The sequence below is a fragment of the Phalacrocorax carbo genome, chromosome 2 (genome assembly GCF_963921805.1).
Source record: "Phalacrocorax carbo chromosome 2, bPhaCar2.1, whole genome shotgun sequence".
Classification (NCBI taxonomy): domain Eukaryota; kingdom Metazoa; phylum Chordata; class Aves; order Suliformes; family Phalacrocoracidae; genus Phalacrocorax; species Phalacrocorax carbo.
Window position 1 is genome coordinate 23448643 of NC_087514.1, and position 13640 is coordinate 23462282.

General features: G+C 42.9%; 1 protein-coding gene across 1 annotated transcript in view; it reads left to right on the forward strand.

Moving 5' to 3' along the window:
* NCALD (neurocalcin delta) overlaps positions 1-13640 on the forward strand; it is a 62669-nt gene that overhangs the window by 38318 nt on the left and 10711 nt on the right. Inside the window, exon 2 of the mRNA XM_064442296.1 lies at positions 6964-7360. Coding sequence (XP_064298366.1) covers positions 6983-7360 — 378 coding nt within the window. The 5' untranslated portion in view covers positions 6964-6982. The remainder of the gene's footprint in view (positions 1-6963; positions 7361-13640) is intronic.

Sequence of the window (13640 nt, forward strand, 5' to 3'; positions counted from 1 at the left end):
AATACTGAATGATTATCCCATCCACAACTTTTCCTCTGCTTCTTTCCTCTTCATTTCTGAATTATTCTTCCTTTCTGTTCTTCAATGTCTGCTATAGTTTTAGCCAGAAGTTTTACTCCATAGTATATGTTTCAGGCCTCGGGTACTCATTACACTGCACTGCAAATTCATTTACTGCTGTTCCTCATGAATATTCATAAGTGCATCCGATTTTTTTTTAAATGAATCTTGCTCATTAATTTTATCCCTTTTTTTGCTGTTTGCCAATATAAGCAGCCAAATTGAGGATGGCAAGGCTCAGAATTTTACTCTGCATATATTTTTTTTTTTGCTAAGTCCCCCTGTGATTCTTAATAAGTTTGGTTTTCTTTCAAAAATATGTTCCAAGATGTTGTTTTTAAAAAAATTAAACAAAAGCCTTTCTTGGCAAGCATTCTCGCACTGGTTACTCAAATGAATGTGTGAAAACAAACTAGAAATGGCCAGAAGGAAAAAAAGTGGCTGGTTTCAAGAGCCTAGGTGGTAGTTTTCTTTAGAACCAAGGAAAAAAATATCCTGACCAGGTAGTGCTTGCGCTTCATGTCGAGAGGCTAAAACCTGAGAAGTTATTCTTTCAAGCACAGCTGCCTCTCTAACAAAAAGCACTGTGTCTCACGAATGGGATTCTGCACTGGCACTGAAATTTCCAGCTGGAAGGTGGAGAGCAGCACTGGAGGCGGCTCTGAGGCTGTGAACATCAGAAGGGCAAAACGAGAGCAGTGCCAAAGGAGAGCGCTCTGCCCGACCTGCTCCTCAGGAGCTCAGTGAACAATTACAGAGTTTCCCTGTGCTGCAGCGTAGCTCCGAACACACGTTCCTGCCTTGCTCACCTGAGTCCCACCGGAGAGCTACAAGATGACAAACAATGAACTGCCCACATTTACGGTTGCATTTGCATTCATGATCAGGCCGTGGCAATGTTGGCATTCCAGCCACAGGAAAACAGTATACACAGATCAGAAGAAAATGCGTCATATGACATAGCTGCTGCTTTGCAGCATTTCATTACATAGCTTGTACCGCATTTAGCAGTATTATAGCCTGAAGGAATAACTGACCTTATGGAGGAAACTGGGCTTTTATACCAGAAGGTGTTCACCAAGGCCTTCACTTTTGTAAATGTACACACCTTCTCCCATTCTGCAAGGGCACAGACAAAGAATAACCAGAGATGCATCTTGAAACAGTTGTACATTGGATCACAAATTACAACAGGATTTGCAGAGGCTGCCATGTCCTGTAATTGGTGTACTGGTTTTTGGTATCTGAAGCTTTACTAAGCAATGATAGCAGGTAGCACAGACGGAAGAGAGTAGCTCTTACTGTGAAGAGTGTTGAGAACAGGGCAAAATTTTGGCCTGGAAGCCCTCGAACACATCTGCAGCCAGTCTCATGCTCCAAGATGCACTGTAGTCTCCCCCTGACATCCCTCCTTATGGCAGGGTAAGGGGATGCTGTGCTGCAAGGTTTGGTCAGCCAGAGTTTTGGTCAACCAGAACGAAGCAGTACCCCTTCTTTGAGCTTGTGACAGAGCAGAGTTGCGCAGTGACAGGCAGAAATGTAACTGGAACTAGTGGCAGAACGTGATGGCAGGAGAATTTAACTTGAGGGAGCCCTATACGCTGTACTGTGGAGGCTGGTATGCAGTGGCAGCCGATGACTACTGCTGGTAAGATATGAAAGAAGGTGAGTTCCCTGACACATCCAGACGTGTAGACAGATTGAGGGATAGATGGTGTATGTAAGTCCACTTGTCACACATCTGGGTTTTTGTAACTATCAGCAGTTACTCTGGAGGAAAAACGATAGTGGTGATGGTGAGTGGAGAACCACAGGGGCTGCAGAAAGCACTCCTACTGCAAACAAGGCATTAGGCGTTGCCACAGGGGACTGACTAGTCCTGGAGCACTGCTTTCTCGCAGCTGCCTGGAAGCAGCACTGGTTCAGAGTGATGCTGTTGTCCGGCTCAGCCTTTGGCTCATACCAGCAGTCCTCAGGTACTTCTTCAGATGCTCAGCAGAGATTGAAATCCCACAATTGCTATTCTCAAGGAAATTCTCAAATTATGAGTTAGAAGTGTTAAAGACAGCACTGCTCCCACAAGTGGATTCTTTCTTGCAAACAGGTCAGACCGTGTGTGTAAGAAACCAAGAAACAGCAGTTTTATAAAGACGTACAATAATGAGGTTGTTCATCCCTGTTTTCTGAAATATTACAGAGCCATATTACTAGTCAAGCAAGCTGGTACTGCTTTAACCACCATCCAGCGGTTTCTGAGGTATGCTGGAGAAGTGTCCTGCTCGCTTTAGTGGTGTGTAACTGAAACTTCCTCCATCCATGCCCCAGAATTGCCTCTGTGTGCATCCTGTGGCTTTAGGACTGTATAAACCGCCTGTGTAAAAGGCTTCCTGCATTGTCCAGTGTTTTCTCTCTGCCACTGAAAGATTGCTCCCTAAAGCTCATGTTTTGTTATCCGTGCTTTCTAATTTTAGATTGTGGAATAACACTGAAATCACAAAATAGATCTTTCATTGTTTCTTTCTGAAAAGTTTTCTGCCTTCATTTTTACACAGTTTTTACAGCTACACTGTAGCCAAGCCTATGGTGTGATTTGTCTTGCTGTCCCCACTGGAAATACATCAGGCAGGACTTGCCTCCAAACTGATTCTTTACACCTTTCAGGTGCTTTGTACCCTGCTAGCTACGAAGTACCCAATATTCTAAATTGTCCATTTTTAGAGCAACACTTCTCCCCAGACAAGTGCCCCTTTCACATTTTACTTTTTCTCAGCAGTGGCCTTTCCTCCAGGTTTAAGCCTAAATCCATATTAAGAGGTCTTGCTATCTGTGGTGGACTAAGCTCAACCAAGAAAAAAAAAAAAAGAAAAAGAAGGGTTATCTTTATATGAGGGTTGTCAAGTTTGAAGAGCAAGAACATTGTTAGAGATGTGTTGCTAGCACTTGGTTATTATAGAAAACCCCCAACAGAAAAAACACATTTGATTTCTTTTAAGGAAATGTGTTTAGATGCTTGCACTGCATTCACACAGCAATGAGTTAGCTGCATGCTCTTGGCTGCTGCAGCTTCCCAGATCCTGCAAGACTGATGCTAAAGCAGGCAGTATGTTTGCATTACCCTGAGGTTTCAGATCGAGGTAACAACTGTATGTGAGCAGCAGCAGCAAACTGCTGACAAGAGACACATGGTAGAGTAAATGTTCATTGCCTTTCTGCCTGGTCAGTTCTCCCTATTTGAGGAGAGGGCTGTAACAGCATCGATGTCCTGTCAGCACACAATATACTGCACTGCAGGGGAAGTCAGTTGGTGTGGTGTCAGTCACTACTTCACTTCTTTATTCTCTTAAATGTTGTATTGTAACAGCCTGTTGTCTGTCAAAAAGCCCTGTCTTCAGTCTCATCTTCAAAACTCCGCACCTAGACCTGATTAGAGCTCTGTTTACTTTATGGAGCAGTGCCTATGACATTCCCTACAATAATCAGTGAACAGAGGTTCTTTCCATAGCAACCACACCACAGTGATGTTTTCTTTTCCAATCTTCTGTAGTTGTTGGCTGAAATGGTATCAACCCTTCAAGCCATAAACACATCACGTTATTTTACAAACAATATTGCCTTCAGAATTAAGTCCATAATATTTTTGTATGTCGGGTTGTACAATATAGGAAGTCACTAATATATATATTATGTTTAACACCATTGTATCAGAGGAAGAGGTTGTAGAAATGCAATTAAACATAATAAGTCTTTTTTTAGTATACCTACTACATCCATTTCTCAGTATTGTCAATGTATTACTTTGCCCCTGCGATTGCCGTTCACTATTTAATTGCTGTATTTTTAACATTTAATCATTTATTAGAAATTTGAAAGATCTACAGAGGTCTTAAAGTGTGAAAAAATGCCTAAAAATCAGATCCAATTTTATGTCATTCTGTGTATTGGTTGCTGTTATTGTTAGCTGACATTCTCTTAGTTCACTGTACTCTGCCCATAATCTAGTCTATCCTGAAGAGGCAGGCAGCAGTGTATAAAGTGATTATAAGGATCTTCAAGTGTCTTCAAGGATTTTCTGTACTTGGACTGCAAAAGCATTTTGATCTGTTGTTGATAGAATGGGCACAATAAATCCCATCGTTACGGTTCCTAGAACACCACCTATTAATAAGGAACAATCTGGAGGGCAAAGAACATGATACAAATTCATCACAAGTGGACTCAGAAATAATCCTACCAGTTTTGACTGCGTTGCCTGGCATCACAGCGGCTGTGAATTTCAACCTCTTACTGCAAGCCACATATGGTTAGCTCTCCCTCTGTGCCTGGAGAACATAGAATTTTCTAACTGTGATATTTTACTCCTACCAATGCAATGCAGTGTGTTCTGCTGTTCTGTTCTTTTTATTATTTGGTAGAGATATGTTGCACCTGCAGCCGTGTGCAGCTATAAAGGCAAAATTTTTGGGACTGAAACACATTCTTATTGGCAACCTTTTGAAGGCCACTGCCCACCTGTTACCTCACTATTTTATCTTTCAAAAGACTCTGGACTGGAAGCATGCAAGCCGAGTTTTGCCTTTTCAAATGCTTGAGATATTACAAAGCAGCGCCTACTGTAGCTGGCTTGCACATTAGTCAGAGATCTTCCTTCTCTACTCTAATGGTCTGAAAAGTGTGCTGCGCCTGGGGCTGTGGAATAGCTGCTGACTGTGGGTGTGGGTAGCTGCTACCTACTCTGGGGATTTTACTGATTTGTTTTTCATTAAACTGGTGCCGCTCTAAACTAAGCCTGGCCACTTTACATGTCCAGTTGATTTTCTGTTCTGCTGACAGACCCTGCTCATGTTGTTTTGCCTGACATAAACCCGTCTGGCTGCCCTAATGTAATCCATTCACTTAGCTAATTCCCAGGTTGTTTATTATGGACCCTGTCCAACAACCACTGAAGGCAATGCAACCTTCAGCTGCCTCAGCAGCTGTTGGACCAGGCCTATGAAACAAGGACGTTTTTGCTATTTTCAGGGTATTGAGAGCTTGGATTACTTAAAAACTGTACAGTAGTTTTTGATCAGGAGGAAAAGCAATAGAAAAAATTTACCTTTGAGGTGGCATCTTCCACTTTCCAAGTGTTTTGGAGAGACTTTGGAGGAAAAGACATCATTTGGATCAAGGTAGTCACCCAGGCCCCTGAAACGGTCAGGAGATGGAGAGAATCCCATCAGGAAGGACTCCTCATCCCTTTCAGCCTCCTGTCTGTGAACAGGGGAGCCTGTTCTCCATCAACTGAGTAGGCAACGGGTTAAGACTAGATATGTAGTTACCAGACAGGTAGCAGAGGATTCTGTGGAGACACAGACAGATCTAGGATGGATCCTACCATTTTACCCTTGAGAAATAAAGCTTGTTGGTCATTCTGGTCCAAGAATTCAGGATATTAAGGAATCAGTCCTCTAGCTGCCTTGGGGAGCTCAAACTCACCTTGGGGAGAAGGGCAGCTTCTCACCACAGGAAACAATTAACATCAACCCAGGGAGCCTCAGTTTCTTGTCCCCAGTGCCAAATAGGAGAGGTAGTAGATTAGCTTCAAATGGTAGTATGTTTCTCACTAGATGCTTCTGGTATGTAACAATACTGTAGTATTCTTAGTTTCTTAAAAGTATTACCTTGGTCTAGAAAGGTCATTTTATTGCATGCTCACTAGCCACTCCAGACATCATTAATAAATCCATCTCTGCGGCCCAGAGACTCCATACTGACAACAGTGTGGGAGTCTTGTATAAATTATTTTACAATTCTACTTAAGTTATCCATACATCAGATTTTAGTTGTAACTGACATTCACATGACAAATTCTCAAGCAGGTTTCTGTTGAATAGCTTCCCACAGTTCAGGTATAATGCTAAGCTTCCACTAAAAGTGATGATGTTGCCTTTTGGAGCCAACACTTAAACCCCAAAGGGCATCAGTCGTTAGTAAATCTGCTGCACAACGTGATATGTAGCAACTTGCCTTAAATAAAATATAATTAAGGTGATTTAACAGAAGCTGTATCCAATAATGTTTCTTGATGGTTAATTTAAGGGAAATGAATTTCCAATTTTGTTGTCTGGGTACTTTTTTTTCTCCTCCTTTCTTTTTTAAAGAGGTTTGTTCCAAAGAGCTGTGACCACCCAGATTACTATTACTTAATAATAGATCAAATTTCTGGCTACGAGGACAATTAAAAAACATAGTAATAGTTTGGGGTGGGGAATCCACCACTGATAAAACCTTTCCAGATTTTATGGGCATTTTATGGGCAACTTCTAGGTTGCTTTGTTTGATTCTGGCTGTAAAGATATATCTAGAAGGGCTTTGAAGTTCCTGGTTTCAGTATACACTGCAGAGGCACCTTGATCACATTTTAGAGAAACACCATGTGAACACAACCCTTTGTAGCAACCTCGTTTCCACCAGAGGTAAAAAGTAATGTATCTCATTTGGGTCAGGTCCTTGAGACAGTTGGGTGACCGGGATGGAGGGTGTGCTGCAACACACAGCTGCTGGTCAGCTACACCTTGCAACATCCATTGCTCACCTCACGATTTCAAAGGCAAAGTAGGATGGCAATAAATTCGGCATAATTAGAGTCTCCAGACTGTGAAAAGACAACATAATCAAGTTGTAGATTAGGCTTTTTAATTTTTTGAGACTACACTTGTAGTAATGTACACTGCCCCAAGTTTCAATTGATTCACAAGGGTGAACTATCATCAGAAAACTGAGAATTGAGCACACTGTTCTTCTAAAGCCTCCAGGCTAATAATTATTTAGTAGTAGTAGCAGTAATAAAAATAAAAATAAAGGAAACATCATGATAATAATAATAATAATAATAATTCATATGTGTTTGTTTTTCCTCTCCAGTTAATATTTTGACACCAATATGGGAAAGCAAAACAGCAAACTACGCCCTGAAGTCATGCAAGATTTGCTAGAAAGTACAGACTTTACAGAACATGAGATCCAGGAGTGGTACAAAGGCTTCTTGAGAGACTGTCCAAGCGGACATTTATCTATGGAGGAGTTTAAAAAGATATATGGGAACTTTTTCCCTTATGGGGACGCTTCTAAGTTTGCGGAACATGTATTCCGTACTTTTGACGCCAATGGAGATGGAACAATAGATTTCAGAGAATTCATCATAGCCTTGAGCGTAACATCAAGAGGTAAACTGGAGCAAAAGCTGAAGTGGGCATTCAGCATGTACGACCTCGATGGGAATGGCTACATCAGTAAGTCAGAGATGCTGGAAATCGTGCAGGTACGTGCTGCTCAGAGGCACCCCCTGGCCTCCCTCCTTCCAAGCAAACTATGAAGCAATGTTGTAATGAGGCACTGAATTAAAAACTCTGGCAGCATTTGGGGGTTTTTGTTCTTGGTTGTCTGTAAAACTGCTTGAATATAAAATGTTATTTCATTTGGCAAAGATTGTGTCACAATTCAAACTACAACATTTGATATCCATTGCAAAATTTTCCAGAGAAACATGTTGTGTGGGAAGTTCTCCTTTGGGAGTTCTGTTGTGCAGAAGCAGAGCAACTAACCTTCTGATAAATGTGATTCTGTCCTCTTGGAAATGACTGTCAATTAATTACAATTAATTACAGTTGGATCAAGTAGGTATCTTAGATCAATCAGGCAGTGTACTTTTAAGGAAGTCAAGCTCTCTCCGCAATAAGAAACAAATCTACTTTGAAATCATGTTGCTACGGAAAACCAGCTCACATATTTTAAAAGATGTCTGTCTGCCTAATTCCAGCAAGGTCTGCGTACTTAGTATCAAATTAGCTGTCTTCGTATTAAGTTGCCAGTGTAGTTAAACCTTAGCTGGGTAGACAATGATTCCATACACAGCTCCTTTGGATGCATTTTCTTGTGGTGTTCATAGGAGTCCCACCTCACTTTGGCTTCCACTAACATGTTTTTACCCTTGAGGCACATCACTCTACTGAAAGCTTTAAAATGTTTTTGATATGGTGGTATATTTACACAGCTTGCGCCTGTACAATGCAGCACTGTTGAAAAAATAACAATAAAGAAAGCCTGTTATCAAGAACTTTTCTTTCCCTGGAAATTTTTAAATGCTAACTATGTACTGTATTATTCAGATTTATATTTGTGCTGGAAATCAAGGGAAAGGAATGCACACAAATTACAGACTGTGATGGTAAACTGCGTGCATGGAGTCGGTCTAACACGCGGTGCCCTTGTCTTTCTACCAGGGCTCTTCTCATGTCCTGTGAACAGTAACTAACACAAGCACTTGCACTGCTTCAGCGAGACCAGGCACAAAGCTCAGCTGCAAATGTAGGGTGGTTGTGATGTCTTTCACTTATTCTCTTTTTTGTTCCTGTGTGAGTTAAAGAGCAGGATTGCATTCAGACGCAGAGACCTCCCTGTCTCCATGCCATGACAAACCCCATGGAATATTTGCATTAGAAGATACTCTGTTCCTTACAAATCTTCTTCTCCCCCGGGTAGGGTCAACAGGCTATCAATGATTGTTCTCCTAGCTGTGTTTCTCCTCACAAGAAAACAAAGAGAATCCCAAAAGAACTAACAAAGTACAAGGCAAAGACAAGGAGCCAAAAACGAGGAAGCCCCTGCTTCTCAGGAGGAGGAGATGCCCCAAGGACTGCAGGATCCCTTGCTGCTGTCAAGTAGCCCAGGAAGGCCTCAGTGCTCAATGGCAGCACAAACGTCCCAGCCCAGATTTACAAACATGGAGAACAATGCCACAAATATGTTTGTGTCAAATTTAATGAAAACCTCAGTGGCTGGATTCTCTGTAGCAAGCCAAGCAAGGACCAGCAAAACTGGTAGCTTTTTCCAGTTGCCCAGGATGGGCTCACCAGCATGATTAGAGGCTGAAATGTTCTGCCTCCTCCTCACAGTTGTGTTGGTACCAAATTGTAGCATTGTCCTTTACAACTATGATGCTATCATCAAATGAAACTGCAGCTTAGGAGTCAGGGTGACATTTTGCCCATTTGTACCTCCAACCCAGAGCAACACTTGGTGTATAGCCCTCAGCCTGGCAGTCCAGCCCTCCCACTGAACTTCTTGGGAGGTTTGGCTCTCTCCTCCTTTCAGATAACACCTGAAACTCAACTGAGCAATGCCTTCTGTCCTCTACTGTCACCACACATTTTGAGGGACCACACAAAAATTGGATATAGAAGTAAACAGCCTAATAAGCCCGAGCAACAGCCATTTCTGCACAATGGACCATCAGTGGTTTTACAGTCAGGAAAGCTGCCCTTTCTGTGAGGGAGCTTCCCATGATGCAATGTGCTTGTAGGTCTCACCCTGTTTTCTTCTTCCAGTTTTTTATGGTTATAGTGATCTCCCTGTATTGCACTGATCAGCCGTAGCTCCTCCTGGTGGGGTATGATTTGTCGCGTAGTCTCTGGAAGTGTGTTCAGCTGGTAGGTGAAACTGAAGTAGATGAGCATATTTTCTTGCTTTATTGAGAGGTTCCTTTGATGTAGAGTGATTAGACTTATAAAAAAAACAGCTAACAACTATCACTCTCATTTACAAAAGATTATTATTTTTCAATATGGAAGGACAGGATTCTGTATCAAATGTCTTCCTGTGGACCCTCAGCCATCATCTAGCGAAAACCAGAACTCCTATATCTCTGATATATGTCTCAGAGGAACCTATTACAAGTCCCTTATCTAGCATATATTTGCATATTGATATACCAGGATTTATTGTTTTCATCAGGATTTTTTCATTAGACAATACATCAAAATGAACACTAAAAGAAACACCATCAATCTAAAAGTCTTAGTTTCACAGAAAAATATTGCCCCTCTCACTGTGGATTTACTGTATCTCAAATAACATAGGGGCAAGGCGTGTTTTTCTTCTTCAGTCTGCTTTTATTTGTGCTTTGAAACTCCTCCCTCTGTAGTGGTTTTCACTGTTATGTTGATGGATACTTGCATATGCTTTCTTATGTTCTGGCCCAATCTAACACAGCTGCAGGCAATGCAGGCATTGCACTCTTGCTCAACATTGCAAGAAGGTGCTTGTGGTAATAGTGGTAGCAGCAGCAGCACTGAAACAGCAGAGCTACTGGTTAAGATGGCTCATATCCCACAGGAGCCCTGGTAACTGGCTATCTGCCAAGGAGATGAACGTGAATGGTCCATAGCAGCTTTTTGAAGCCTGGTTGGTTTTTTTTTTCTGCAAAGCAATAGGCTGGAGGGCAAAGCACCTGCAGTCTTTTAAGCTCCATTTGCCACAGTGCTGTTAACCATGCACACAGCCTGTCACAGACTCACGATGCCTACCCATGAGCTTCCCCTAGACAAATCTCCAAAAAGCCGTGCTTAGAGACACACATGAGCTGTCCTCATGGAGTTGGCTGCAGTTTGGAGGATCACATAACTTGAAGGACTTCAGTGGTGGGCTGACAATTGCAGAGCCTAATGAAAGAAGGTCCACGGGGACCTACCAGGCTTATCACAACTGCAAAGTACTGTGGGAAAAGGGCTTCCTTCCCTCTTGACAGACCTCACCACAGATCCTCTAAGATTCTTCTGCTCCATAAATGCTTTTCATGTCTCCTGTATATTTCTATATATGTCTATAATCTATATAATCTATATAACCTATAATCTAAACAGCCCAGTCCACTCAAAAATATCTGCAAACCAGCTAGAATATTTGTGTTTGTTCCCCTTGCTGAAATGGGATGTGCTTGGTGAGAGTCTCTTAAAATAAGAGTTCAAATAAGAGATGAAAACCTTGTTCTAAGGGTACATTTTTTCGTTATATGGAGTCATAAGGCGTTTTAAGATTACTGAGCTCAGAGATGGAATAATACTTTCAGTATAATATAAACAAAGCACACACGTTTCACTTGCTGGGCTAGCTTATTTGTAAGCCAGGAAGAAACAGAAGCTGAGATAGGAAGAAGCAGAAGCTGATATGGCTCTCAGTAAAGACAGTGTCAAAAATCCCCATGAGGTTGAGAGGAAAGCAATTTTTTTCAGGTCAATTATTCACTTCATGAGACTTTTAGCTGTCAAAATTTATTTCAACAGAGTGAAAAGGATTGACTTAAAATTTGTGCTGTCATTGCTGCCATCACCGTAAGGAGCTCTTTGACACTTTGCCAAGCATAGCAAGAGAGTGCAGCCGGCAACAAGGTTTCTGGCCCGAGTGCAGCAGTTGTAGCCAGCAACCAGTGGCAAAACCTATGTGAATGGGCAAAAGGGTGAGATTCGCCCTAAATCACCCATCCCCTCTCATCCACATGCAGGTGGAAAATCAAAGGGGAGAGCTCAGGAGGGAACCAGCTGGTTCAGATGAAGCTGGAGCCTGTGCTCACTGCAGTGATGCCCACAGGGCTCTGGAGGCACAATTTCTTGGTGGCATTCAGGGGATCTAGGGAGCTGTAAGGAGCCCTCCTGACAGAAATCCACCTGCGAAAGCTGCCCTGACTCAGGTGGCTGGATAGAAAACCACATCCAAACCTTCTGCTGAATGCCACTGATGGCTTTCAGCCCAAGTGCTGTGTGGCTGAGGAGTCGCACTCCATGTCGAGTGGAGCCCCTGCAGCCTTTTGGTCCCAGGTTACAGCCCAGGGTTAGAACAGCCCAGCTCCACGTAATTATCACATAAAACCAGCTTCCTTTGAAAGCTTGCTCTTTCAAACAATAAAGAGTTCTGTGTAGCTGTGCTGAATTAATATGGGGCAAGTCTCAAGATTCTTAATCAGCTTTAGCTGGCTTTTACTTTGGGAAAACTTCCCACTGCACTTCTGAGTAAGGACATAAGAATTTGTCCAGAGTAACCATTTTCAGCATGAAAGGAACGTTTACTATGTTATTCCCATCTGGCTTTCCTAGAATATCTCATCTGTTATTCCCTTCACACGCCTCTGTGAAAAGAACCCTGTAGGATGAAGTCATCTTGAAGTGCTTTTTTTTTTTTTGTCCTAAAAATCTGCATATTCTTACTATGGTTACTTTGATCAGAGTAAACACGCCTGCGCTCCCAGTCTGGGGCATTCCTCCCACACTTTGAATACAGATTTTCTGCTTTGCTGTCCTCTCACCCAGAGTGAGAGAATGACCCCTCCCACCTATCTCCCTACACCAGACAAAAGCCAGACAGCTTAAGATGCTTAAACATTGGCAGATTTATAAGCCTCATCTCTGCTCCGACCCCTGCAAGTCTTGCATGCTGATGAGAATGAGAAAGGTGTAAATTCTTACTGTCCACCCTCTCCATTTTCTTCTTCCCTTATTTCCTCCTTGACCCACCTCCCTCATCCCTATATTCATGTGCTTGAATGTTCATCCCTTATTCTCTTCTGGTTATCAGATGATCGTGGTTGTGTGGACAGCATCCCTGCCTGTACTGAGGCTCTGCCCAATACTCTGGTACCCAAATTCTTTTGGGAGACTTTGGGTATTCCTGCAGTGCAAATGATGATGATGATGATTAAAAGAGTGCCCACCACTTTTCCATTCAGCCAGCAGATATTCATGCTGAAATGTTCTCTTCTGTTCCCCTGCTTGGGTCCATAGCCGGTGTTACAGACTTACCGGAGGGCAGACCGGGAGATCCACAGCCATGATGTTGGTGACATAACTGAGAGAGCAGATGTTTGACTGCTCAAAGCATAAGTGATGGATAATTATTTAAACAGACCTTTCTCAGGGTGTAACTCTTTAAGCTATTTGAAGCCCAGGAGATGTGAAAGGTGAGCTGCTGACAGAGAAGTCAGAAAGATGGCTGAGGAAGTGTGTGCTCCCTGGTTAGAGCATAAAATGTCTGTGCTGCTTAGCAGCATCCTCCAGCTGGTGAATCTGTGCTGTCACATTCCTGGAGCTGTTCCTTGGGGACCCTGGGCCAGATGATGGGATTGTGCTAGGCAGAGTGCCTTCACAAATGGTGAAAAGTGGAGAGGGGAGATCCAGTGAGATATCTTGGGTTTGCACCAAGGACACCACCCCCCACCCCCCCAGAGCAGGATGAAATGGAGAACAAACAGCCAAATCAATTACGTCTGCACTAAATTATCAGCTGACCGCTGCAGACACCGCGGTGGGGGAAAACAAGAATCTGAATATGTGGAAGAAAATGATCCACATCTACAGACCAGGGCTGGAGGGCAAAGGGACTGCCTAGTGCAGCGCCCACCAGCCAGAGGCCAGTGAGCTGCAATGGGAAGCAGGAGCTGGTTAGACCAGGGCAATGCTGCCTGGGCCTGAGATATGCTGCCTCTCCAAAGGGGCAGGAGGGTCCCCTGCAGCCACCACCCTGCAGCCATCTGGCTGCTGAGGTTCTCCCAGCTGCGTAGCACCGTAAAGATATCTGACACACAAAACACTTGTTTACTGGTACTGCATGCTCACATTTGCAGGCAACATTTGGATAACCAGTTCAGAGGCAACTACTCATCCTTGGTTTAAAATTAACATTACCTCTCTTTTAGGGGCAGCTAATACCATACGTGACTAATGGATTTGTCTGTCCAGAGGATAGCTGTGGGTAACACCAGAACAAACTGTGAA